We start from the raw sequence: 26,521 nt of genomic DNA, 5'->3' as shown, positions 1-26,521 counted from the left end.
TTATGTTTGCCATATCCCAGAGCATTCACTCTCCTGGGAACTTTTCCCTCCTTTTCCTGGATGAAACATCTTGGGCTCTTTCATTAGATGGGAAACCCATTTCCTCTCCAGCTTCCAGTATGCACAAAATGCTTGGCCCTGCTGCCCTTCATCTCTTGGTCCAACCACACAGCAGGGCTAAAACAGCCCTGTGGGCTATTTATATCTTGTTTAAGCCAACACTAGGGAACAAAGTGATGCACAGTCCTTGCTCAGCCTCTCTGCTGTGTACATGTTTTACCCTTCCTCGATAAGATTTAATCGTCTTAGGGTTAACTATGTAGCGGATGTCCAAGACCTTTGAATCACACCTTTAAAAGACTGAAAGACCAAACCCGTAATTGCAAGAGCAGAATCTCTGATTCACTGCAAACCATTTGTTATCAGCAATTAAGTTTCTTGCTGATAAATGATTCATGACTTGAAAGCCCAGATTACTCACTTTTAACCACAGCAGAAATTCCTGTGTGATTATGAACGCCTGGGCTACGCATCTACTGCAACAGGCTGGGAAGTCTGAGTGTGTGAAATGAACAACCATTTAAATACAGAAAATAAGAGATCTTACATCTATTTTTCATTTGGAGTTTGTAGAAAATAACAACATATTTCAATTTCAACGTGACTGATGTGAATATAAACATAAACTGACTTCACTAGCAAATATAAACACCAACTTTTGCTTTACTGGAAGCAACAGAACTAAAACAGTGTGACTGATATTCAGACCTGGCCTACTAATTAAAAAGGCTTGAAAGCAAAGCTCCGAGATCCTGGTACACTCTAGTTCACAGTAACTAAGGCTTTTGTCAGCCATCTGATATAATCATTTATGGTGTTCAAAACAGTATTTTTCAAAAACCATTCAGACCATAAACCAGATGAGTCATGACCCCGTAACAGAAGGTAAATTATTCTCAAATATTTTATATTTGTGCATTAACACATGCACAACACATTTTTTCTTTAGCCAAGAAAAAATGAATGTCCAAGTCCAAGAAGGAACTGACAAAAGACTGAAGGGAAAAATGAGAATTCCTAGTTTTATTGTGGTGTAACCAGCTGTAAGGAATTACTGGTCTGAAGCACAGTGTGCAATTGTCTTATCCTAAACATTTGCTAAAGCCTATAATTCAGAATGATCCTGACTAGTGAAGTCAGCATTGGCAAGCTATCATTTTTTTCTTTCTTATTTTTGAAGAAATCTACTTTTCTCACCAATTAGCACAAACATAGGTACAGCCTATGCACAGAAATGCTCAACATTTTCTGGGAGCTGTATTTCATTAGTGCCAGCTACTTAGTTTGTTTGAGTCATGCTTTGAGTCTGAGATCAAAAGAGACACAACAGCAAGTTCTGGACTGATCATATTTGATAGTTTGCTAAAAGCAGAAGAATTCCTGTTTGAGATCAAATGGCATCAATATGTATTGTTTCCTAAATGCAGGATGGAGTGCCTGCTACTTATGAGGATAGCTTGAAATAAAGAATTACCATGATCTTCTGCAAAAGTGCTATACACAACATAAGTAACTGTGCTAATTGAAAGGGGAAAAAAACAGAGTAAGAGTCTTCATAAATTAAGCTACTTTTACACTATGATATTATGTACTATCAGGCAGCTGATTTTTTTGGGAGAAGAGGCTCATCAGGTGCCTAATAAGAGAAGACACTTGGCACAGCTCCATGGCTATTCCAATTGATGTCATGGTTAACAAGCTGGCTACCATACAAGGCCAATCAGGCTACTGGTATTCCACAATACTCACTAATGGCTTCGGCAGCTTAACAGTGCCAAACATACAGTGCCATTAATTAGACAAGAGAGAGAAGGAAAAAATACCCAGGAGGGAGGTAAGATGCCATTCACCTCCTGAGCAGCCCCTCAGCATAGCCTGCAGATTTGAACTAGAAGAAAACCAGACGGGCAGACTGAGGAGCAGGAGGAACATTTCAGACCCAGGACACAGCTCTCTGCTGTGAGAAGTTGTTTTGTGTCCCCTGGAGTGCCAGGGCAGAGAGTTTGACCCTCACACCACCACACACCTTCAGTGCTGCCCAGCACTCCCAAAGCTGGGATGTTCCAGCCACGGGCTCTTCCTAAGTCACCACCAGCTGTGGTCATTCACCCAGTGGGGAAGAAGCTGAACAAGGCTGATTAATGATAAAAATACTTGTCCTTTTTAAAATTTATTTTTAGTTCAAAGTGAATCACAACTTCCTGCCCCTCCCTCTCCCCTCCTGCAAAGACAGAAGTACCTCCAGATCAACTCTTTTTTTTGTTTAAGCATCAAAAGTGTAACACATTTCAACTGCTGCTGATACAGGTTTTACAGTGATGACTGTCAGAGAGAGATTGTTTGTGCAACTCCTTAAGGAGCAAAAAGGAAAAATCCCTCCTACAAATGCAGATAAGCTTTTGGAATGTGAACAGGTAATACACACAATTACTGCATTACCAGAAGTATTATGCATTTAGTATTATGCATTTCTCAAAACAGTTGAACATTAACACTTTACAAGACATATTTGATCTGACCCAATCATAACTTGAAGGGAAACTGTGTACCCTATAAGAGTAACCATGTACCCCTATAAGATAGTCATTCCTCCCATAACTTACAGATACATTGACAATATTGATGCCAAAGCAGGAGGGTTTAATCTGATTTCACCCATGCTCTGCTGATTTTTAATGCATGGTTTAATTCACTCAATACATTTTATAAAGGTATGTAAACAGTTCCGATTTATAAACCAGAGAGGCTTAAATGAAATTAACAGATCTGGACTGGTCAATGTTAATGTCTTCATTAACTCAGATACCTTATTTATCCCTGAGCACCTTAAAATTGTTCCCCCCAAATCTAAGTCAAGAACACGTAACTATTTCACAAGAATGTAAAACTTCATTTGAATAAATCTGTGTCTTATAAATCCCATTTTTCTGCACTGATTTAAAACAAAATATAACAAAACAAACCCAAACCAAACTGTGTCCCCTCCCCTTTGTTTTTCATATGTACTGCAATACCGGAACAAAAATTTCACCCTAACAAACAACATCACCTACAGACATACTACAGACTACAAAAATATTGCATAGGAGTGTCAGTGGGCATAGTCTCCCAACATGAGAGAAAATGCTAAGTTTTCTTTAAAACATTATGGCAACATTCTAATTTATTTTCCTTTTAAAAATCAAGTGGTATCAGTTTATTTCAAAATTGTACAAAATGGCCATGGCTGTTTATAAAAAAGTCTCTGTCTTGAGAATATGTGAAGTCTCAGGTGCATCAACAAAAGACCTGGAACCATTCACAGTGCAGCGGAAAGCTTCTTTTGAGGCATAAACTATAATTCATCCTTCTTCTTTCCTACTCTTTCATGATCTCTTTCTCTCAGGGTTCGCATGAAAGTGGTGAATCCAGACTCCTGGTTTTGAAGGAAGAAAAATATGGGTCATATTTTTACCAACAAAGCAAAAAGCATCAAGAACACTTTGAGCTTCTGTATCCCAGCAGAATATAAACTAAGGAGCAGTTGTTTAGTTTCTGTAACTCACAGCAGTATAGAAGCTAGGGAACAGCTACTGCTTCTGCATTGCCTCATTGTGCCATGCTCTGGTCGAGTGCTGCTCCACTTCAAGGGGAAAATATCATGCACCTCCCACATGTCAAATTTTGAAGAGATGGGACACAGAGAAGAAGTCTCTAAAACTCACAGGACAAAGTAAAATCTGTCACTAGGAGTGTCATTGATGCCTTTTTGTTGAAAACACTCAAAAGGCATTTTCAAGCTGCCTTTGTATGCTGTTTATGTCATTTTAAAAGCAGTTACTGGATTGTTTGTTGACTATACACACATTCGCCACTCATCCTCTAACAGTTTTGATCACGATTTTCCTCCTTCTCCAAACATACCAATGATAGAAATAACTTCTTTTTTCAAGTTACTATTAAAATTATTATCAAGAATTTCAAACCTGGTTGTCTAGATGCCAACCTCTGCATTTCAACAACTTATGATTTAAGGCTGTTGAATGCCAGCAGTTTCCTTTTCCAAGGAAAGCTGTGAACACAGCTCTCAGGCATTTCAGAAGGCTCAGATGGGTGGAAGTGTGAACACCTGTGTTGCAATACACTGTCTACTGGTACCCCAACACTGAAGTTTTCTGGGCAAGTGACACTACTCCCATCCAATCTGACCATTTTTGCATTTAAAAAAATCACAGAACACAGCACTCAAAACTGGCGATGAAGGAGGAAAATACCAAAGGTAGAGAGCAACTAATAGAAGTAAGTACTTAAAACAAAGTTGTGGAACATCAAAACAAAATAAACCCAAACCACAAGGCTGGAAAGCTTTTAGAAGGCTGAACAAAAAAAGCTTTTCTAAAACTATTCACTGTTCTTCCACTGAAAATAAATGCAGTGACAAGCTTTGGCCGTTTGTCACCTGGAGACATCTGGCAAACAACAGCCCCCATGACAGGCACTGTGCTAAGCACTGCCTCCAGCATTACCATAGTAGGAGATAACAAACCCCAGTTCAATGCTGCACAAGTGCAAGACCATAGGTCCCCAGAGAGGTGGAAGGGGAACAGAGCAGCCATCAGCAGAGAGACTGCGATGTTCCTGTCAGGAAATTTTTACCCAAGAAAGGGTTGGATGCATATAGGGGATTTGTTAGTCCACTTTCCACCAAATGGATAAATATCTCCTAACTCCTGTGACCTCAGAGCACTCCTGTATTGGATATAAATTCTTTTTATCAGCCACCACAGATCCTTCCTTTCATATATCGTTTCTCTAAGAATGGGTTAGAGATGCAAAAACTGCGGCTGAAATCTTACTTCAATTGTTGGCCACAGCACCTGTCTTTACTTTTAAGAAAAGATCCAGAATTGGAACTAAACATTGTATCCATAACAACGGCTGGATCAGCACCATGAAATGATAATTAGTGGAGTCCAAGTACACTGAAGAAAAGTGGGAGGCGAAGCTCCATGAAGACTTCCCCAAGATCTTAACTAACAGAGAACGTCAGAACCTGGCATTTAAATTCATGATTCTATATAATTTTCTGAGCTCTAACAGCAGCAATAACTTTCAGGCAAGAATCTTTTTTCAAAATCACTGCATGGCTCAAAGACCCCAAGTTTTTCTTGCAGACCCCAGGCAATCAATGGCTGCTGAGGAGTAACCTCCCTCTAGGAGGTTACAACAAAGGCAGCCCACAAATAATTGAATTGCTTCCTTATTTTCAGGCACTTTACAACCACTGAAGGCATTGTGCCATTTCTGCCCCTATTTCTTGCACTCACAGCATATAATTAGCTGGCCACAGCAGGACAAAAGAATGAAACTTCAGCCCAGGGGTAGATGGCACGATTTGTCTTCCCATCCTGAGTGCCAGGAGTGAATCTGATTCAGAGCAAATGAGATATTTACTTTCCTCTAGTCTCCAAAGGCCAGCTTTGTCCTGACTATAAAACCAATGGTCTGTCACCATTTGGCAGCCTGGTGGACCTGTAACATGTTTGCAGTATCCATGTGATCCAGAACTGACAGGAGTTAAGTCCTGTATTTTCTGCCATTTCTGCCAGCAGCACATGCAATAAACCCTTCCCTTTCACTCAGTCCAAATTCCCTCCCAGACTTCAGCTTAAAGAATAAAATATACAAAGAGTATTACCAAATCTAATCCTTTTTCCTCTTCTCATGTTCCTAAAAATAGACCAAGAGTGTTCCTAATGCAGAGATGTACAGGGGTGTGGTACACTATGATTCATCCATGTAAGACAGCAACAGAGGCATGGTAAAAATTCACTCTGCAGTTTTCATTTGCAAGGCAGGACAGGCACAGCAGACTTCCTCCCTGAACCAGGTGATGACTCTTGCTTTCACTTACCCCTCGATCTCCAGTATATTTTTCCACAAATTTCCCATAGTTGTAATAGTTGAAGGTGGGGTAGCCATCAACCCCCTCCTGCTTACACAGGTCATGATTCTGTCCTTTGGCACAGTCCACTGCAGCATAGGCGATCTGAAACACAAGACATCACATTGAGGCAGGAGAGGACAAAGCAAGAACCCATTTCATGGTGATGCTGCTGCAGGTTAGCCTTAGCACTGGAAGAGACTCAAGTCTTCTGCCAAACATGCAAACGTGCTTCTGTAAGGGCTCAGCTGTGGAGGGAGAGCAGAGGATGGTCATCACCTGGCCTGTGCAGCTGCACGGCACGTTCAGCTCACAGAGCAGAAAATCACCTTCACAGCCTTCCCACTGAGCTCTGCATTGGACTCCAAACAGGAGACCCAGAGGCTGGATTAATAAAACCAAATCCAGGCACAGTGGTCACAGCTCTGTCATGCTGCAACATTTTTCCTCCACTTTGGTTTTAAGTGATGAACAGTGAGAGTGGCTTTGGTGACGGTAACGACCCACCTAACCCAACTCATTCCTGTGGCATGGCTAACGCTCAGAAAAGTTACCACACATGGCTGGTCACTTATGCAGCCTATTCACAGATTGATTTCTACTCCAAATAGCTTTTCCAAACTCCATGCAGTTCTTCCAAGGTCAAATGGGGATGGGAGAGAGGCCAGAGAATTTTCTACCAAGCACTGCACATTGAGAAAAAGGTTGCTTGCTTACAATTTCAGCCTGGGTTTGTATTTCCTTTCCTGTCTTCTTCCAGGACTGTACATTATATGCAGCCATTAGCAAAGTGGGCTTTAATTCCTTTTGAAACCTCTAGATGCTACTGTCACACAGACAAACCCTGAGCAGGAAAGAGCCTGTCACAGTTTCAGCCTATTGACAGTGGAGCAACACCCTCAGTCCCTGCCTGCTTCCTCACAGCTCCCGAGCAGCAGCTCCAAACATTCAAGTCCTTACTCTGTGAAGTATTGAGAAGGGGCTGCCCTTAACAGTTCTGATGCTGAAACAAAATGTAATTCATAGGCTTCTACTCAAAGCAACTGAGCCCTGTGCTGTGATTTCACCCTGACTGTTCCTGTGAGCAGCAGTCTGGGCTCTGAATGCAGGCTGCTCACATAAGCTCTGCCTTCACAGCCCGAGCCAATCCCTGCTGAAGGGCAAGCATGTTAAAGTACAACCTATGTAAAGAAACCAAGCAAATTAGAGGAATGACTTTTTGCAACTTTTTTGTGGGTTACAATTTATCGAGTGTGAATTTCACAGCAGACACATCTTAATTTGAAATTTCCCTTCCACAAGGCTCCTTCAAACAGCTGATCAAAATACCTTTCGCTGGCATGACTTTAGGGTTGCAGTTGAACTGTTCTTCCATAATTAAAAGATCACTTAATATTCCACAAAGCCCTCCTGTTTCATGGTGACACTGTCAAAATGAGAAAACCTGATCTCATTATCCTAGCAGTAACTAAAGAGATTGGCAAAGCCAACTTCAGTTAATTTGCTTGTTTTGTTTCGGCTTTGAAAGCCTGACAAGACAATACTCAGTATTATCTCGCTTGGTCTGTCTTCAAGTGGAAAGTACTAGATAAAGTGAACAGTGCTCTTACCCTAAATATCTGGTTTCTGATTTTAAACATTAATAAGGCTTTTACAGAACCAGGACTCTTGAGAGCTGTTAAAAACATGCATGATCCCTTTTTCTTTTTGTAAACACGAAGACTCCTATACACATTCAGGGCCAATTTTAATGAAAGGTTAGAAATAATAAACTGCAAAAGAGTTTCATCTAAGTATTTTTGCCTTCCTAACCTTAGCAGCCAGCCAAAATTTAGAGCTCTGTTGGCTACTTCTGTGTACAGAAAAGCTTAGAATGGAGACAAACATTTATTTCATGACACAGCATGAAGGTAGAAAGAAGACTAGAAGTCCTGATTTCCTAAAAATCAGAAGAATAAATAAAATAATCTTTTTTCTCGCTGCTGTAAATATCACACAGGGACAGATTACAGACAGAAAAAGGGGAAGGTATGCATGTGCTCATCCAGATCTTAGTAGCTGGTTTGAGACATGAAACTGTTGTGACTGATGGTCCATCTGTTCTTAGTGTCTTAGAGATTAAGAAAATTCGTTTTTAGTACTGGAAAGAGGGAAGAAGGAAGAGAAATTCTCTTTATCTGTATCTCTCGAAATACCGGAACTGGTACCAGCTGGAGTGTCCAATTTAATTTACAAAAGGCTTTTGTGAGAACAGCCCCAGTGAGGAGAAGGTGCAGTGCAGGAGTGCAATGCTACAAGCCACTGTCAACCTTGCTCAGAACATCTTCACCCGCTGCCTCAGAGCAGATGACTGATGGACGTTAGAGGTGGCTTCTGACAGAAACGCTCAGCAGTGTCCTTGAGACACAGCTCTCCTCTACAGCACATGGAAACCTAAGCTGGCCCATCTGTGCATTAGCTGTGCACACACAGATCCCAGTCTAAGGCTGTCCATGGCAGCCATAAGAGCCCAGTGCTGTGTCTAATCCAACAGGTCTAATGGCACATCTGGAATAGCATCTGGGGGACATGTCCATGGTCTGTCCTCCCTGCAGTGCCCCTCATGCAAGCTCCCACACAGCCCCACCACTGCAAATACCATTTTGAACCCAGCTCTTCAGAACACACACGTTTGGTTATTTTTACAGCCAGTGAGAGAAGAGGAACAGTGATTTTCAAAAGCCTTGTAACTCATACAGACGTGAGCAAAATTTCATAGAGGAACATCTAATTCCCAAGACTGTATCTGAGGCTGCATTTCAATGCCTGCTGCCAACAGTGGCTGAGTAAGAGTACTTAGGAGAGCATGAGTGATTACTTTAGAGTGGAAATGTTAAGGCAGCCTAAATATAGAGGTTGCTACCATCTCTGTGCACTCATTATCATAGCATCACAGTCCTAATTGTCTTGTCTGTCTCACAGCGGAAGATCAAATATAGTGCACTGAGAGAAAAGTAATGCTGGAAAACATCACTTTGTAGCAAGGCACACTTCTGGACTGAGGACCAATTCTCATCTCTATTCCATCAGCTGAACTCCAGACAGCTGAACTCTGACACACACCAGAATTTCAGCAAATACCACTGATGCCCTTTGCTTCTTTCTGTTTGTGTTTTCATGGACTGTGAATACTGAGCTGCACTGCTGATAGAGGTGTGTCCTACCAGAGTGAATTCCTGCATGTAAAAAGATACAGAATCCTGGCTCAAGTGAGCAGTGATATACTGTAGGGAAAGTTTCCCCTTATTCTCAACCCTTAGCAACAGTCAGCTTTTCTGCCTCACTAAAGAAGGAAACTGAGTCAGGCAAAATAACAACCCAAAAAATCTCTCTCAGAATGTGGTTAAAGACTTCTGGGGAATATTCCACTCAGAACTGATCTGCGTATTTGACTACCAGCAACAAGTTACACAGACGTGCACTGGAGAGTACAGCTTAGCAAGATCTAGATGCTTTGACCTGTAAACCCACTAGGTTTTTTCAACCAGAAACTGTAGACATGTTAAGCATAAGACATCTGTAATAGGTGTCCAGGAGCCAAGACACTTGGCACCATCACTCACAAATTCCCCCTCATCAAGACAGAAAAACCCTCAAAAAATCTGTGAGAGAAAGAAACTCTGCTAACACTGGTCTAACTTTTATGTGTGTGTATGTGTGTGTGTGTCCATTATGGAATAATCCAGTGTAACAGCTTTCAGAAGGCAAGACTGATTTTATGGAGATTTTGATTGTTAGGACTAAAATTTAATTTCTTGAGCTTTCTTCTAACCAGAGGGGGAAATCCACTGAAAAAACATTTCAGGGAGAAAAAGCTGCAAGTGCTATATCTGCAACATGCACAAAACTCCACAGGATTATGGATTCTTTATAACCCAAAGCTCTGTTGCCTGAGGTATTGACAATACATCACATATACAAGTCCTTTCTCCAGGGCCAATGCTGTTCAGGTCTATGACCAGCTTGTTCAGTAGCTGTAGCAGGAACAGAAATGTTATCAAATGAAAAGATAATCAATCAGAGACTCTGGACCCCAAAGGAAGTTTCTTGGAGTACATCCAACTTTCTTAATTTTACGAGTAGCTCCTCACAACTGGTATGCACTCTATAATAATTAATAGTATCAGGTGAGTATGTACAGTAATGCACAATTATGATAAAAACAGCAACAACAATAACCCACCAAATAAGTATGCATTTCTTCATAGTCAGGGTAGGTTAATACGAGTCTAGAAACATCTAGGACAGGACAATATCTTTATTTGAAAAATGAATCCCACGACGTTTCATGGTTCTACCAAAAAACTGGGAGCTTAACTACAGAGTTGCAAACTTAACTCAGCATGGCAATAGACTGTGAGCAGTGTATGAGCAGCTCTGAAGAGCTCTGAGGAAATAGAGCACGGCATATTTTTCAGAAGAAGAGGACTGATCACAAAAGCTGAGCTGTTGCAAAAACCAGAACTTTTCATTTAGGTGCTTCAATAGAAGTGGAGCTATGCCAAAAATGTGACCACTGATCTCCAGGTGCTCCAAATGTAACAGAAGGGTGATGCCTTATTTTGTTACTAAGTGTTAGAAGGAAAAAGAAGTACTAGCAGTATAATCTAATCATACATCAGAAATCACAGTTCCCTTCCAACAGAATTATGAAGCAACTTTTTGCTCTAGAGGGATCTTACAGGTAAGAAACACAATTACATTCAACGGTTCAAACAGATGTGTAGAAAATTGAAAGTGGAATCCCTTGACCTTCCAGGTAACTCCTCCTTTCTGTTCTTAAAGCTTTCTTTTTAACAGTTTGCCTCCCAGTCACCACATGATGATATAGTAAAAATAACCCCCTGCAATCCTAGCTCCTGTTAAAATATGTACTGCCACACACTGGTTTATTGATTCAAGAAAATAAATCTCTGCTAGAGCTAATATTGACTTCTGTTATGAAAATGGAAGTGAATAGCTAACTGAATATTGATTTGAGAGAGGAATGATATTTGATAAACTTAAAAAAAGTAAAACCAAAATTGCAGCGTGGAAATAAATGCTTCCAAACAACATTTTAAAAGTATAATCAATTCCAAATGACAATTACCTGATTACTAGTAAAAAAGTCTGTTGTTGCCAAATGTCTTAAAAGCACCTATAAATAAGACAGATATGCATTCTTCCCTATGCTTACTCCATAGGTTTCTATTTATATCACCTGTTCTTGATCTTAACAGCAGTTAGGGACTGGTCTGCTAAAGCTTGTTGCAATTCAGCTACCGTTCTCAAAGTGAAAGGCCTTGCAAATGGGAGAGTCATTATTAGCTGCCCAGATGTGGCATGGCATCATTACAGGAGGTGCAGTTCATCAGTTGTTCTCAAAGCAGGCCTATTTTGCAAAGGGGACATCCATTAATACAACATGACATACAGTGCTAACATCGTATTTAATGAGTCTAATCAAAAAGAAATTCAGCACATGCTTTTTAAGCAAACAGAGATCAAATTCCTTGCCAAACTAAAATATTAACTAATTTGCATAACTCTGTACAATCATTTTGTTGGTATAACAATTTTAAACTGTGATTCACAATACACATTGAGGACCCACCAGTTTCACTGCTGACTAGACCCACTAACACCCCAGCTCACCCCATTTGCTGCATCCTTTCCAGCAATTGCTGCCACAGCTGTTTCTGTGGGAACTCACTAGAACCCGGCTATGGTGTTCTGATTTGGGTCAATGCATTTGTACAGGAACAGTCTCCTGTGAAAATGGGAAGATTGGTCAAAGAGTAGCCCCTTTGCACTAGTGCCAGAGTTTTGTTACTGAGAGGCCTTGAACAGTCAAGAGCTTTCCTTCAGCAAATACAAGCTGGAACATCACAAATCAGTTCCTTCAAGCTGAGCTTTAGGATCAGCCAAAAGGCAGAAGGCAGATTTTTTAAAGATTTAGTTTTCAAGAGAGACTGTGGAGCAGTTCCTGAACATGGCCTCCTGCTCTTCAATCTGTTCAGCTGAGTGACAGCCCTCACATTTGCATTTTCTGACGTTCCGTGGTCACTGCCAGAACTTGAGCTGTGGGGCACTGGCCAAAGGCTTTCCCCTGGCAGCTGTGTGCTGAGGCCACAGCACCCCACGCTAAGAATGCTCCAGATGGCTTTCCCCCCCCAGCTTCTTTTTCTTTTAAATAACTGAAATAATACGCTCACTGCTACTGGAGTAGCCTCTCCACTGATCTGGTCCTACTGGCACCGAGTTTCTCCAGGAAGATGGAAAGACTGGAGGCTCTGGTTTGTGGCCCGTGTTTTGCAGCAGCCCCAGGACTGCCCCAGGCCAGCGAGCAGGCTGGGGATTCTGGCTAAAACCACCAGCAGTGATATGGCCAATGAGAGCTGACATTCAGGGCCAATGTTCCAAGCAGTGCATTTTTAAACTCCAACTCCAGCAGTGCAGATGATGAAAAAGTACAGAGCACTACACACAGCCCCGGGGGAGGGGGGCTTCTGCGCCAGAACCACCCCCTTGCAGTCAGTCTGCAGAGCCAGAGACACGTACTTAACAGCTTCAAGCTCTGCTCATCTTCAAAATTCCAATGTAAAGATTCAAAGTCTCCCAAAGGATACCTTTTAAGATACCATTTATAACCAATTCAAGGCTGGAATGTTTTTGATTCTTCTTTGGCTTCTGCAGGATTAATGTTTAATTAAAAGACCCTTCTTTTAAGAAGAAGATACAGTTTAAATACTAAAATACTCTGTTAAGTGAAAAACTTTTCTCCAGGGGAAAAAAAGGACACTACCATAGAAATAAAGTAGTGAAAGAATGTACTACTTAAAATGAAACTCAGTAATCTTGCCCTGTTTTTGAAAGAATAATTACTTCCTTTCTCGTAAGCAATGATTTTACCGAAGTTTGAAACCCTACAGAACTACAAATTAATTTGAAGGCTCAGTCCAAGTTTTAAACATGGGAATATGACCTGTGCTGCTTGTGGGAGCAGCAATAATGTGCCCTTCTAAAGTCTAAACCAGGTTTGTTTTCGTTTCCACAATGGCACAAACTGGCAGCAGGAAGCACCTTGGCAGGTTATAGCTGTACACAATTAAATAGGGGCTCCCAACATAATCAATCCCTGGCACTTTCATAAGTCATTGGGGTGGAATAACATCATTCTCCCTAACTGCACACACCTCTTTAAAACTGTACCAGCCTTAATATTCCCTACTGGCTCTCCTGTTCCAACTCATTACATTTTATATCTCCCCACTTCAACCTTAAACTGAAGTCAAGAGTTGCAACCGTCAATCACTGCTCTGCTCTTGGAGTCCTTTCATAACCTGCAGTCTGAAGGAAAAGCTTCCCAGGCCTGCATTTCCCACCACCACCCTGTCCAACTAAATGTGCCATGATTCAGATTGCTTGTTAATACATCCTGGGGCTCTAATAAGCAAGTTTCACGTTGTTTGGTACATTTGTTTCACCTCCTCTGACTGAAATTTTAATGAGTTTAGGAAAGAGAGGCTTCGTTGGGAACTACCAGAAAAGTGGGAAAACAAGGATACTTTCTCAGAGATCTTGGAAACAAAGAAGTAACCAAAAGGCATCTGAGCAAACTAATTTACAGCAGCAGGAGAACTATAAGCTGCATGCCTATGAATCTTCTGTGTGGCAGAGGGCAGACGTGATGGACTCCTAATTTATGCAGTCAGTGATACAAGAACGATTTGTTTCTTGTCAATCTGATGCATTTTCTGTGAGTTACAGAACAGATGAGAGGAAAAGAAAAAAAATTACAAAAATGCTTCTGTTATGGAGTACAACTGTTACAAAATTACCTCTTCATTTAGAACATAGAATAGGATAAACTATTTCAGCTGGATGGGACCTACATGGATGACCTAGTTCAGCTGCCTGACCAATTCAGAGCTCACCAAAAGTTAAAGCCTGTTGTTAAGATATTGTCCAAATGTCCCTTGAACACTGACAGGCTCAGGGTATTGACCACCTCTCTAAGGAAGCTTGTTCCAGGGGCTGATCATCTGCTTGGTAAAGAAGTGTCTCCTACTGTACAGTCAGAACCTCCCCTGACACAGCTTTGAATTATGTTCCCACTTGTCCTGTCACTGGATTCCAGGAAGAAGAGCTCAGCATCTCCCTCTCTGTTTCCGCTCCTGAGGAAGGTGTAGAGAACAATTTCCATATTAAATTGCCAAATCTTTTTCTTGCTATCCCTAAACAAAAAGCAATTGTGAATTTGGAACAAATTCAGAGATCAGAAAGAAATATGGTTCAATTAAAGATATCAAACAGGTTCCTAGCTAGTTATCTGGTTAAATCCAGGGCTCAAGGTTTTTTTGTTTGTTTGTGGTTTTTTTGTTTGGTTGTTCTTTTTGGTTTTGCTTTTTTTTTAAATCCTAATCTGCATGTGCTCAGTTAAAAAAGCTGATGCAAGGAAATTACCCACTGTGATTCAGCCATTGGATGTGTTTTCAAGGCCGAAGCATCAGGGTCTTATAAGAGCATCCTGGGATCAAGTCAGCCAACTTACAGAAATATATTATATTTTGTGCTATACAAGCAAGGATTAGTTAGTTATATGATTGAGGTCTTCAGGACTATCACATCACTTGTGGTTTCTCTACGTACATCCCAACAGTTGACAAAAGTTGAAAGAGAATGGAAATAATATGAATTATCTTTATTTAATCCCTCAATGAGAAAGAATTGTGTTTCACTTCATACAAAGTAACTCTTACATAAAGACTTAAAAGACAGCAAATTAGGGAAAACAGAACAGGTTGGAAGTGTAACTCAATTTGGCCATAAAAGATACAACCCCTATAATGCAGATACATTTCTTTTAGTGTAACAGCAATTGTACCTACAAACCTATTACCTTTTCAAAAAGCAAAGCCTATAAATTATGGAAAACATTTTTAAGTATCACAGAAATAATTAACAGCAAGTTACCTTGCGATCTTCTTTAAAGACTTCAGCAGCAGTTGTGAAATGTGGAATGGCATTTTTACAGTGAGGACACCCTGTTTGACACAGGAAAAAAAAGACATCATAAACTTTAGCTGTAGGAAAGATACTGAGACAAACTCAAGACACAAGGTGAATCAGTGCAAAATTTGAATTAAAAATCACTCCAGACAGGAACTCTCCAGTTCTGGAATGAGCAGGACAAAGCATGTGTAGACCATGTGCCAACTACATGAAAGTAATCACATGTTTAAAATCCCTGTGACTTCAAGGAGCTTAGGTGTACATTTATAGTTAGACAACATCCCCACAATAGGGGCCACGGTGCAGGGGGCTTTTGTCCATCACCAGTCCCCTAAGGGCACTTCAAGTGCACCAGCCACAGACAGACCACTGCCCTGCTCTGTACCTCCTGGTATTGCCAGGTAGGTTATTACTGCTGTTGCCACACATAGCAGCCACATTTGGGCATGGGAATAAAGACAGCACAGGTGGGAACAGGAGGTTGGGAGTTGGAAAGGAAATTGCTGGGAGCATTTATAACTATTTGGAAATGGCCTGTGTTAAAGCCAAACCATTGGGCACATAAGGGAGGGGAAGAGAAGCAAGTCCAATAGGCCAGACATCTTTCATGGATGAAGAGCAGATGTCCAGTCTCAGGTTAGGATGACTGCTGCTGGCCTTCCTGCAGACCTTCCTGCTGTTCACCACAACTGGGCAACCCCTGAAGAGTTTCACAGACACAGCACACAGGAACCCCAGAGCTTTTAATGGGAGATGAGCTGATACTTCTTTCTACCACTGCAGCATTGAACAAAAGGCCAGCTGACCCCTTGCTTAAATACACACTGATTTTACCCAAACATCTCAGAAGCCACAGAAGGGAAATCAGAACTGTTCTCTTGATTCAGTGAGTGCTCTTAATTCAGAAGCAATGTCTACAAATTACTGTATATGAGTAATCTAAACTACTCTCTAAACATCATTACTATACTAAGTAAGATTTTGAAAAGGACAGTACCTGTATGTAATAAATTGCTTTTTTTCAAATCAAGCACAGAGGCTGATCCCAAGCAAAGGCTCAGTACACTATTTTTTTGCTTAGATACACATTAAAAAAGGAATGAACGCACTTCAGTCAAGCCTGTGTAATGCTGGCAAAGGAGTTCATCTTGCTATTATTTCTGGGTAGGAACAGAAAAATCACAAATCAGTTGCTCACAAGCACCAATTACAGCTTATGCTGCTGTTGTTTACCAGTATTTTACATGATGAACAAGTGTCTGTGTTACTTTAAAATCAGGACTGAACAAATGCCCTCTTAGGAGGCTTGCAGCCACCCTCCTAAGCTACGTTCACTCTTTCAGCTGACAAGAAAAATAGTATCTGTGCATAAACACAGCACACCCCTTTCCACAAAGGAAAGGCTGAATACCAGCTATTCCTTCCAGCTTCACCAAAATGTGATTTCATTGCTTACATGCACTGCTTTGAATTTTAGTGCATTTCTTTCTTTGGAAGAGGATTCTGAAAGCACTGCAGTGATACACCTGTGTAAATACACAGAGTCTATGCAGTAGCTAAGAATACCAGAAAGTCAAGGGGATGTTTCCTGGGAAACTGAGGCACTTCTGTAAATCTATCTCAATGGCTTCAAACTCTTTATTCAGGACGATGGCTGCTGTGTTTCAGTGGGAGATAGCACACTGTTCTACAGCTTGCAAACTATTAACCTTGTTGAGTCGTTCAGCGTTCAACTGGGAGAAAATGGTCAAGAAAGAAAAGGAGGAGGAGGGAGAAGGAAGAGGAGGAGGAGGCTAGGGTTTCAGGCTGCTCCCATGCCTATCAGCCCACTCTGGTGACCCATTTTCTCTCTTACCACTTGTCTGGCCTGTCTGCCTGATACTGAAGAGCCTGCAGGTCAAGCCTGCCTCTTCACAAATCTTGGATAATTTCCTGTACTGTGGGGGGACTGCCTCGGTTGACTTGTTAACACTGTTCTACACAAATAAATCAGAACTGGTGAAAACATCTAAAAAGAATTTCAGAAACAAAAAATGGATAAAAATCAGGCACCTCTAAAACAGGAACACTTGTTCTTAACTACATGCTGCAGTTTTTCTGGAAAGCACTTCCAACTGTTACACTAAAGCATAAAGGCTTCTAAAAACTTAAACCTTTCAGGTTCCATTTTTTGCTTATGATCTTCAGTTTGAAATATAGATTTCACCAAAGAACATCTTTTAAACCCTCAATAAAAGCTATTTCAGGACAGTAAAGTCTCTCTCAAAGCCCATAGTGAAGCTGTAGCAGGTAAGAGCTCTTCATGAGCCACAATCCGCAAGGAAATGAGAATACAAATAACAAGCATATTCTTCTACACAAAAACACCAAATAATGAGAATTTACCTTCATTTACCCATCTGAAGCTTCATCCCTCCTCCCTTCACTTCTCTCTTGGCCCAACCTCCTTTCTTTACTGCACTGTGCTCACAAAACTAAAACACAACCATATGGCTTTTGGCAGAGCTGCCTCCAAGTCCAGTAGGCATTTTGTTAGCCTTGGACATCCATCCACGGAACAGATGTGAATGCTACACTGAATTCCCAAGGAGTTTCAAGGAGTCACTGAAAAAGGGGGAAGGAGCACATCATATGGAACAGCAGAACTTCATCTGTTACAACTTAGAAGGATTGCCAAATGCAGCAAACACTTGGAAGTCACCCAAGCCAGTCATTCTATTTAAAGCACACATGCCAAAAAAAATAAAAGCAGAGGTTGACGTCTTCATTTTGACAGACGGAAAACTTGTTCTCCCCATTCCCTCTTCACACCCACTATCACACGTTTATTTTAAGTGTTAACACTATCTTCTAGATTCGAAAGTGCAAGGAAAGGAAATGTACTGAGCACAGTACATGAGGATAGGAAGTGTGCAGCCTCCTTACAAAGGATTTTTCAGATGGGCTGCAATGGAAAGAGATTAAACCAGTGGCATGTGAAGGTGTGGGTAAGGTGTCAAGAACCAAAAGGTCCTGCCCCTTCTCAGTCACTATGGATTAAACAAGTGGGAAAATTCATTTTCATTGAATAATTTGGATCCTATGGTAAGCACACAGACTTCCTGCAAGGACAAGAAGTGGAGTTTTAACTGAGCAACATTAAAAGCAGAACTTCTGGGAGCCAAGCCTTCTAACACAGATGCAGGGCTTTGCTTTAACAATTTTCTTTTTTCATTTTTACAACAGTGTCAAATTTGATCTCAACAGGGTTAAGAGCAGATGTGAACTTAACAGTAATTTCCTGTGCCTGACTTGAGAAATGTGAAAGAAACTTGCTCCTGAAACATCCAGCCTTTCCACAGGATTCCAGTACTGGCACTCAAAACCTCTAATCATTCCTGCATCTCAAGATAACTCAATTTCCTAATGCAGAAACACAGCTGCATCACCTGGTAGGAAAGCAAGAGAACTTGCCATGTCAGGCATGGGCAGTAGCGTGTGCTGAGGCCATTCCCTGTTCAAATCAGCAGACAATACAGCTTTAATGGAGCTCTGTGCCCAGAATCTGGCTCTCTGGAGAACCCCCCCATACAGCCCATGGTGGCATCTGCTCCCCCTGACCCAACGGGGCACGAGGGCTGCCTGCTTAAATCACTGGTCCCTGGATCCACGTGAAAACACCTGCAACTGAGAAGTTCTGAAGTTCTCTTTGCCTTTGTACTTCAGATTTTAAAATTTACACAAACCCAGTATTTTCGACAAGGTTTTTCTCCACCATTCATGTTGTAAAGTTGGTAGGGGATGTGGTACAGTCACAGCAGGCACCACCACATCCCTCACCTTGAAAACCAAGTAGTTAGTTCTCAATTGAGCCAGTATATGGAGAAATATGGTTTCTGTGGGAAAAATTCAAGAAGAATGGCTGATGAACAACAGACGAGGGAAATCAAGCAAACAAGCAAGCAGGCTTCACTCAGAGCCATTATCACTGAGGGGAGAGGGAGTCAGATTAAATCTCCTCTAATTAGAGAGGCATTTAAAGGAAAGCTAGTGGGTCTTTAGGGAGATTAAGTGATGGAAAATATATAACCCAGCTTATTTTCCATAGACTGGATTTACTGATAGCAGGAACAACCCCAAGGCACAGCACCTTCTCAGGGTATCTCTGAGGAAAGACCCAAGGAGCCAGCATTGGTTTGGGCACAGAAAGGAGCTGGAACTTCATTCTTATGGAAACACTGCTTTGAGGACAGTGTAGAAGTAAAGAACTGCAGGGTTGAGCTGGATGTGATTTCCAAAATAATGCCACAACACATTTGTAAAACAAAGATAGCAGATGGGGAAATAGAAAAACTTAACTTAGTGCTCACATCACCTTGGGATTTTTTGTTTTTTAAACAAAAAAGAGACTGAGGGAAAAAATTATATAAACAAACAATATAAACCCATTTTTCAGGTAAGGTAAGAATGACACAAAATTGATATGATGTGGTAGCAATTTGATAAATTTTCAGACATAATAATACCCTGTGAAAACATTTTCCATAATTGCAGGATCCCAAGGGATGCAGAAGGGATGCAAAGAGGATTTCAAAGCAGTGGAACAACCTAGTGAATAACCTATATGTCTTTATTACATTCAAATGAAGGATTTTTTATTGAACAGGGCTTCTTTCTTTTAACCAATTAATTGTTTAGAGATGACAGTGAGTGAAAAGTAAAACTTAAGAGATTCTCAGAACTTCAGTGTACAAAGGTATTAGGACCAGATGGCAATTCTAAAGATGTCTCAAGAGTAGTGCATGAAACAGATGCACCCTGTTGTACAACAGTCATCTCATTACATTTAAAATAAAATTGTGGCAAATTTTCAGAACTGCCTAAAGGAATCAAGTCCTCTTTCCAAAAACACAGGTTTTTATTTGCTTAAATATCGAAAAAACATCCTTTCAGTTATGTTACTTCATGCTTTGTTTAATTTGAAACTACAAAGGCCAGTGATATAATATAACCTCTCTGCTGCTGAACAGTACAAGATTAATTCAGTTTCCTTAGAAGAGTGGAAGCTGTATTAGCATAGCACATAGAAGAAAGGTGAAGCTGTTTTTAATGAATATAAATCAAAAGCTAACAATTTGTACAAAATAGATAAAGGAAGCAAATGGACATCAAAGCAGTATCTACAGTCAGCAGAGGTAATAATGATGTTTTAAGTGTATAAGAGGCTTTAAATGTATTAGAAGCAAAAGAAATCCAAACAATGCTAGCAAAATAGCTTTTAAAGAAAATGATGGAGTTGTCAAAAGGAACTTCACTGAATATATAAATTAAAATAGTAAGCAGATGTAGAGAGGGCCTCTATGCCTGGCACCTCTGAAATGCTGTTTGCAGTTCTGGGCCCACTAATCAACAATGAGTTCAAACTGGAGGGAGTTCAGAAGACCCATAAGAAAAACAATAGAACTGAAAGACATGTCTCATGGCAAAGGGAGTCAGGAAGCTCAGTGTGTCAACAGCTTAAATCCAAAGATTAAGAAGTGATAGAAATCGAGAAAAGTCAGTCTCTAAATTTCATTATAACAAGTTATTCAAGCTGGGTGCCAAAGGCTGAGTAAGCTCCAGAGTTGGCTGCACGCTGAAGCCAGTCAAATTTAGATGGAAATTCACATTCCCCATCACTAGTGATTTTTAGTCTGAAAGGAAATGGTTTTTCTAAAAGAGATGCTTTCACACAGGGGCTCTCTACCTGATCAGAAGACAGCTGTCCTTGACTTGCATCGCTGAGCTGAGACTGCTACAGCAGTGACATGGTCTGGCTGTCCCTGTGTCACCACCTCGGAGCAGCCGGAGCTGCAGGGGGCCAGCACTGCCCACGGCCCAGGCCAGGACAACAGCCCCTGCCAACCCGAACCTGAGCATCCCAACTAGAACACTGCAGCAGCACAGATCGGGCATTTTAACTTCAGAAAGCACTGCCTTAGACCTTCTGCCCATCATTAATCCATAACGATTTATGACCCTACCTGTGTTGTTGCTGTGCACACTTTTAGCACCTTGTACATAATAAAATCTTGATAAATAAAAGTAACAAGGGGTGTGCATATATTTTACATGAGGTTTTTTTTTCAAGGAGATAGTTTAAACACGCACACATTTTAATGTAGACTGCTTTCATATTAAATAGACTAACTTAAACTGTTAGTACTTTCATAACAAAGTCCTGGCCAACTCCTTAAAGGAGATCTGAAAGCCCAGTGATTTGTGAGACCGTGGCAATTGTGCTGTCTGTGCTCTACCCTCAGCATGAGAAAGGGCTCTGCTCCCCCCTCAGCCCCCAGCTTCCTTTAGTACCTCTCAACGGGTGATCTCAAATGCTTTAACTAATATCAATTAATTACGCTTCAAAGTGCCCCTAAGAGACAGACGTGATTATCCCCCTCTGTCATTACATCCAAGGTTAAATAGAGTCAGGAAGAGGTTAAGTGACTCACAATCCTGCCTGACAGAGAGCCAGGCTGCAAGGTGCTGACTCCATTTGTTCAGCTGTGAAACCATCAGGGCCTCAGAGGGCTCAGCACGTGGCAGGATGGAGCCCTCGGTGTGCAAAGTGCAGAGCAGAGAATGACTTTCCAATTCCCCATCTCTGCTTGAAATCATCACCGTTTAAATAACAGGGGTAGATAGTGCCCTCCGTTATTGGTTTTTAAATGACTGCAATTCTAAGGAAGTGCAAGCAGCAACTCTGCACAGCTATCAAAGCCAGCCCAGGAGCTTGTACACTGCAGAGTCAAGCAAAGCCTGTTTCCACTTCAAGAGTTCCAAGCGATTAACTAGAATTAAAACAAGAATATTACTTGGTCAATCAAGGAAAGACAGGCCACAGACAGTAATTGCACAGATAAGGGCTGAAAAAGGGGCATACTGCTTAAACCAATGCAATTCGTGTGGCTACAGGAGTTATCAAATCCACAGGCAGATTTGAGAAAGGCATTTGGAGATGTAACTGAAAGGTTAATTCATTTTGTTTTACCAGTAGAGAACTGGAGGGTCTTTTTATTGCATATCTGGACTCAAAGCTCATTTGATGACCTGACCTGACACCATAGTATAATCGTATCTCTAAGGCATGAGACATTAGTAATTGAAAGAGGGTGACATGTCCTTTGATTTGAAAAATGTTATGAGGTTCTCAGTTAAGCATCAGGTCAACCAAGGCTTGTCTGACTACTCTTAAAAATAGGCAAACTACCCCAAATTTCACAGCCTGCTGGTGGATTTTGTTGGGTTTCTTCCCAAGCTATTTGAACTCTTATTTTGTAACAGCTTGGAGGTATACAAAAGAGACAACACATACAAAACCCAAATTATTGGGAAACCATAGCCATGAGACATGAACAATTGCAACAGCAACAACAAAGTCATCAGAACAGGTCAAATTGCAAAGTGAGGAGAGTAAAAAGACCCAGCAGAAAATTCCTGTACTCTTTCATCCACTACAAAAAACAAGGATATGACAGACTGCAGTGAATCACAAATAACATACCAGCACTCAGCATTTGGCAACAAGCAATCCTTTGAGATGAAAAGCTGTACAGCAAGTCACCTCTGGACAGAAAGGGTATAAAGTCAACAGTTACATCCAGAACAAACCTGAGTGCCACTTCCAGCACACCTGCATTTTCCACTGTGTCACTGGCCTGTGCAGCTCGAACAAAGCTGTCAGCAGCAGTTAACCAAGCCAGCATCAGCCCTGGTTAACTGCAAACACAAAAATAATTTTGCCATCTGACATGCCATGCCAGTGGACCCCACTAATAGAAGACACACTGGTGAGCTAGCAACAGCCAGAAGAGCACTGGAATTTTAGCAGTGCTGATGCTTAAAAGCAGCTCCTGTCAAGACAATGCTACACATCACCAAAAAAAGCATTTGTCTCATTGGAAATGGGTTTTGTGACAGTGCATAAGGATGGGTGGCAAATTCATAATCTCCTAACGAACCCACAGTGACACTGCACCAACACAGCTGTGTGTCTGTGAGGAGAGGATTCCATGGGGCAAGAACACACACTTCTGTCCTCTTCCCTTCTCACAAGTTGGAGCTGTTTATATACAGGCAACATTCTGCACACCAAATCAAGAAGCTGTAACATTTTAGGGTTACAAAACACGAGGAGCTGGATCACCCCAACAACTTTTAGTTTAATGTCACCATTGCCCACAGTGGCTGTGAGCACTTTGTGACAGTTATGCACAGTATGTGGAAGCACCTCAACTCTGAGCTGAGAGCAGTTCAGACTCTTCTCTCGGCAGTAATTATTCTCCTCGGCACAAACACTGGGGCTAAGAGCAGTTCTGCCAGCCTGATTGCAGAGACCACTCTATAAATTCATCCTTTATCAAACCCAGCCTGTTAAGGGGCTCTGTGGCATCAGCACTATTTACACCGACAGGAACAGCTCGGTAACGTGCCCGTAACAAGAGCATCACTGATGCAGGAGAGAAAGCAGTTAGTGACAGAGCTAACATATCAAAATTCTGCAGTGCCAGCCCACACAGGATGTAAAGCCTCATTATCAGAGGGTACAGACCTCGCCTCTGCCTCAATCAACAACCAGAAAATCCTTCCTGCAAGGGTTTTTGCCTTGAAAGAGATTCTTTCTGTTCAGCATGTTTTTAATAATTTTTTGATAGCTTAAGCTTCATTTACAAACACACATTTTGTTCAGGCTCTTTGATACAGCCTCCTAATCAAAACTTAACAAGATGTGCTTGCAAGTGACAGGAAAACCTCTTGGTGGGAGCCAATCTGAGGCCATTGTGGGACACTAAATTCACCTCTGCTGCTGCTTTGCTCCATACATCTGAACTCATAAACTCAACTGTCGAGCATGTTCTCCTCCTCTGTGCATACTTCACACCAAACTATGTCACCCAAGTCTGCTGAGTGACCCAGCAGAGACCCAGACAGCTCACCTCAGGCCCAGCAGCCACAGGCTGAGGCTTCACAGCCTATAGAATTTCCCAGGTTTTTTCTACAGCAGTGCAGCTTAACTAAAACACAGCATTAACTCCCCAAAACTGACTGTGCAAAGGATGAGATATGGTGCAACCAGCTTTGTCGAAGCTTTCTCCAAAAAAAAGGAAAGATAAAAAGGAAACACTACTGCTTCCTTCAGAACAGTTTTTTGATGACAGCTTGGGTCCCAGGGTGGGAGGAGCACACTGCCCTCCTGGCTGTCAGCATTAACAGCTAAAAGCCATGTGCACCCTCTGTGCTCACAGTGTGACCCACTCTGGCAAGGACTCTCAGCCAAGTGTTTTTTGTCATTGGATATTCCTTGATGCATAACTTGGACGGAAGAAACCAAGTAGTTTTTGTTGTGAAAACACAGAGAAGGAGCATACCAGGATACAGAATAATTAATATTTTGAACAAACTTTGTAGGTAAAATAAATGCAGCATTTTATGTGCTCCTGATGAAACACACAGGGATGGACACAAGTCATTTAGTCAGATCCCTGTCTGATTTCTTACTGCTGAGGAAAGTCCTACCTGATTTCCCACTTACTTCTTAATGGTGGCCAGGAGCTGACCCACCAGACAGCAATAATGTCAACATTACTGCTTTACTCCATTCATTTTACATCAGAACAATACCCAGGTACTATCTCCCACAAACACCTCAGATCAACAAACAGCCTTTTAATGGCTCCAAAAACATCCCAAAGTCTGTTGGGACTTTATCAGATGCAACACAAACTAGGCACCTTCATTCACTTCTTCCAGCCCTGAAAGAAAAAGCCTACAAGAAAGTGAAGAACCAAGGAGGCTGATGTCTCTGACTGCACAGCCTCTTGCAGCAGTACAGCCACTTGCTCCATCCAAAAACACCTCATTAAAATCATCCTCAGGATGGTTTACTTCTGAGTGTTCTCTGGTTAAGGGGTTAAGCTTCACCAGAAAATAACTTTTTCCAGCAGATGAAATTAATTTCCAGTGAAGTGAAAGTTTCACTGCTGAACACAGAACTGGAAATCAGCTCCCAGCAAAGCATTTATTAAAAATACCCATTCTGTGAACCCTGTTGAGTCCCACAAATTGAGGCTATTTGGAAAGTCAATAACATTGGCAACTGCCCCCCTTACAAACCATTAAAAGGGAGCACTTTCCCCCAACCACTTCCTATTGCTGCTGATAATCTTTATTTTTTAAAAGTGCTTATTAACTCATGTTTTGACACTAAAAGTAGAAACTGAATGAATTTGCTAAGTGCTGAGTCCTGCCATTGAAAGTGACTGATCTAAAAACAGAGTACCCTCCTCCCCATTATTTGGACCTCTTAATGACTGATCTATTATATATAATTCCTTTCTGACACAGTTGGTTCATTTGTAGTCTCTTTGGAAGTAGTAATCACAACCAAAAAATGACATTCTTGTAACTCAAAAGTGGACATTTTCTGTTTCTGCACAGGAATTAGCAGGGGGTGTTATTAAGCCTTTCCTGTTTAGAGAAAATCAGAACTGATTGAGGAGGAAAAACAACCCAAACCACAATCCACAAAACCACACCCCAAATCAAATACAAACTCCAGTACAACTATTCCTAGAAATACAGCATTGTTGTGTTGGAAGGAACTTCTGGAGATCATCTAGTCTAACTCCCTTGCTCAAACCAGGGTCAGCTACAGCAGGTAGCCCAACATTGTCTCCAGCTGGGTTTTGAATACTGCCAAGGATGGAGCCTCTTGGGTCAGCTTGTTCAAGTATTCAACCACAACCACAGTAAAAAAACCACTACTTCCTCTAAATGTTTAAACAAACTTTCTTGTGTTTCAATTTGAGCCCTTTGTCTCTTGTCCTGTCCCTGGGCACTGCAGAGAAGACTCTCACTTAGCTTCAATCATTCTTTTTTCCCCCCTTAATTCTATTTGAGTATGGCAGCAAAAACATCTCCAACCATAAAGACATTATTTACTGGGACTTTTGTTACCCTTTGTGATTCTGACAACTAATCACAACCAACTGCTTCTATTTTGCACAGTTTTCAGTGCTACAGTAGTAGGAGGTTAAAATTTAATGCATTGTCAAAGTCAAATCTCAATTATCCGGAATAACGGAGTGGAGAAAGCACATAAAAGCAAAAATGCAGATAAAACACATCTAGATAAGCTATATGAACAGGGAGGACATAAGAGAAAGAAGAAAGAAAAGTCAGGGCGCTGATCCCAGAAGAAGCACTGATGCAAACGTGTCGGCCCAGGACACCTTGTTTTAGTGCTGCAAGTGTTGAACCAAGCTCTGGGTGTAGAGCACACACCTGCAGCCACTGCCCTCCCGACCCTGGCTGGTCCAGCACTGCAGTCTACCTGCTCTTGTCCATTTGGCTCACTTCCCAATCCAATCCATAGCCCCCAAATCCCAATCATCCATGTACCAGGCTCCGTGTGCACACCAAACCATACTCGGACTCATTGTCTCCTCTCCCCATTTCTGAACAAAGCCAAACAGTTATAATAGT

The 26,521-nt window shown here is 41.4% G+C and overlaps 1 protein-coding gene across 1 annotated transcript in view; it reads right to left on the bottom strand.

Annotated features, from left to right (window-relative positions):
• Positions 1 to 2,217: 2,217 nt before the first annotated feature.
• Positions 2,218 to 26,521, bottom strand: part of PDIA5 (protein disulfide isomerase family A member 5) — a 97,505-nt gene continuing 73,201 nt past the window's right edge. The window contains exons 15-17 of the mRNA XM_014871768.2: positions 14,981 to 15,051; positions 5,954 to 6,088; positions 2,218 to 3,475 (exon numbers count right to left, since the gene is read on the bottom strand). Of these exons, the coding sequence (XP_014727254.2) occupies positions 3,395 to 3,475; positions 5,954 to 6,088; positions 14,981 to 15,051 (287 nt within the window). The 3' untranslated portion in view covers positions 2,218 to 3,394. The remainder of the gene's footprint in view (positions 3,476 to 5,953; positions 6,089 to 14,980; positions 15,052 to 26,521) is intronic.

This window comes from Sturnus vulgaris, chromosome 7, assembly GCF_052056855.1.
Source record: "Sturnus vulgaris isolate bStuVul1 chromosome 7, bStuVul1.hap1, whole genome shotgun sequence".
Lineage (NCBI taxonomy): Eukaryota > Metazoa > Chordata > Aves > Passeriformes > Sturnidae > Sturnus > Sturnus vulgaris.
This window is presented reverse-complemented; position numbering and strand designations above follow the sequence as displayed.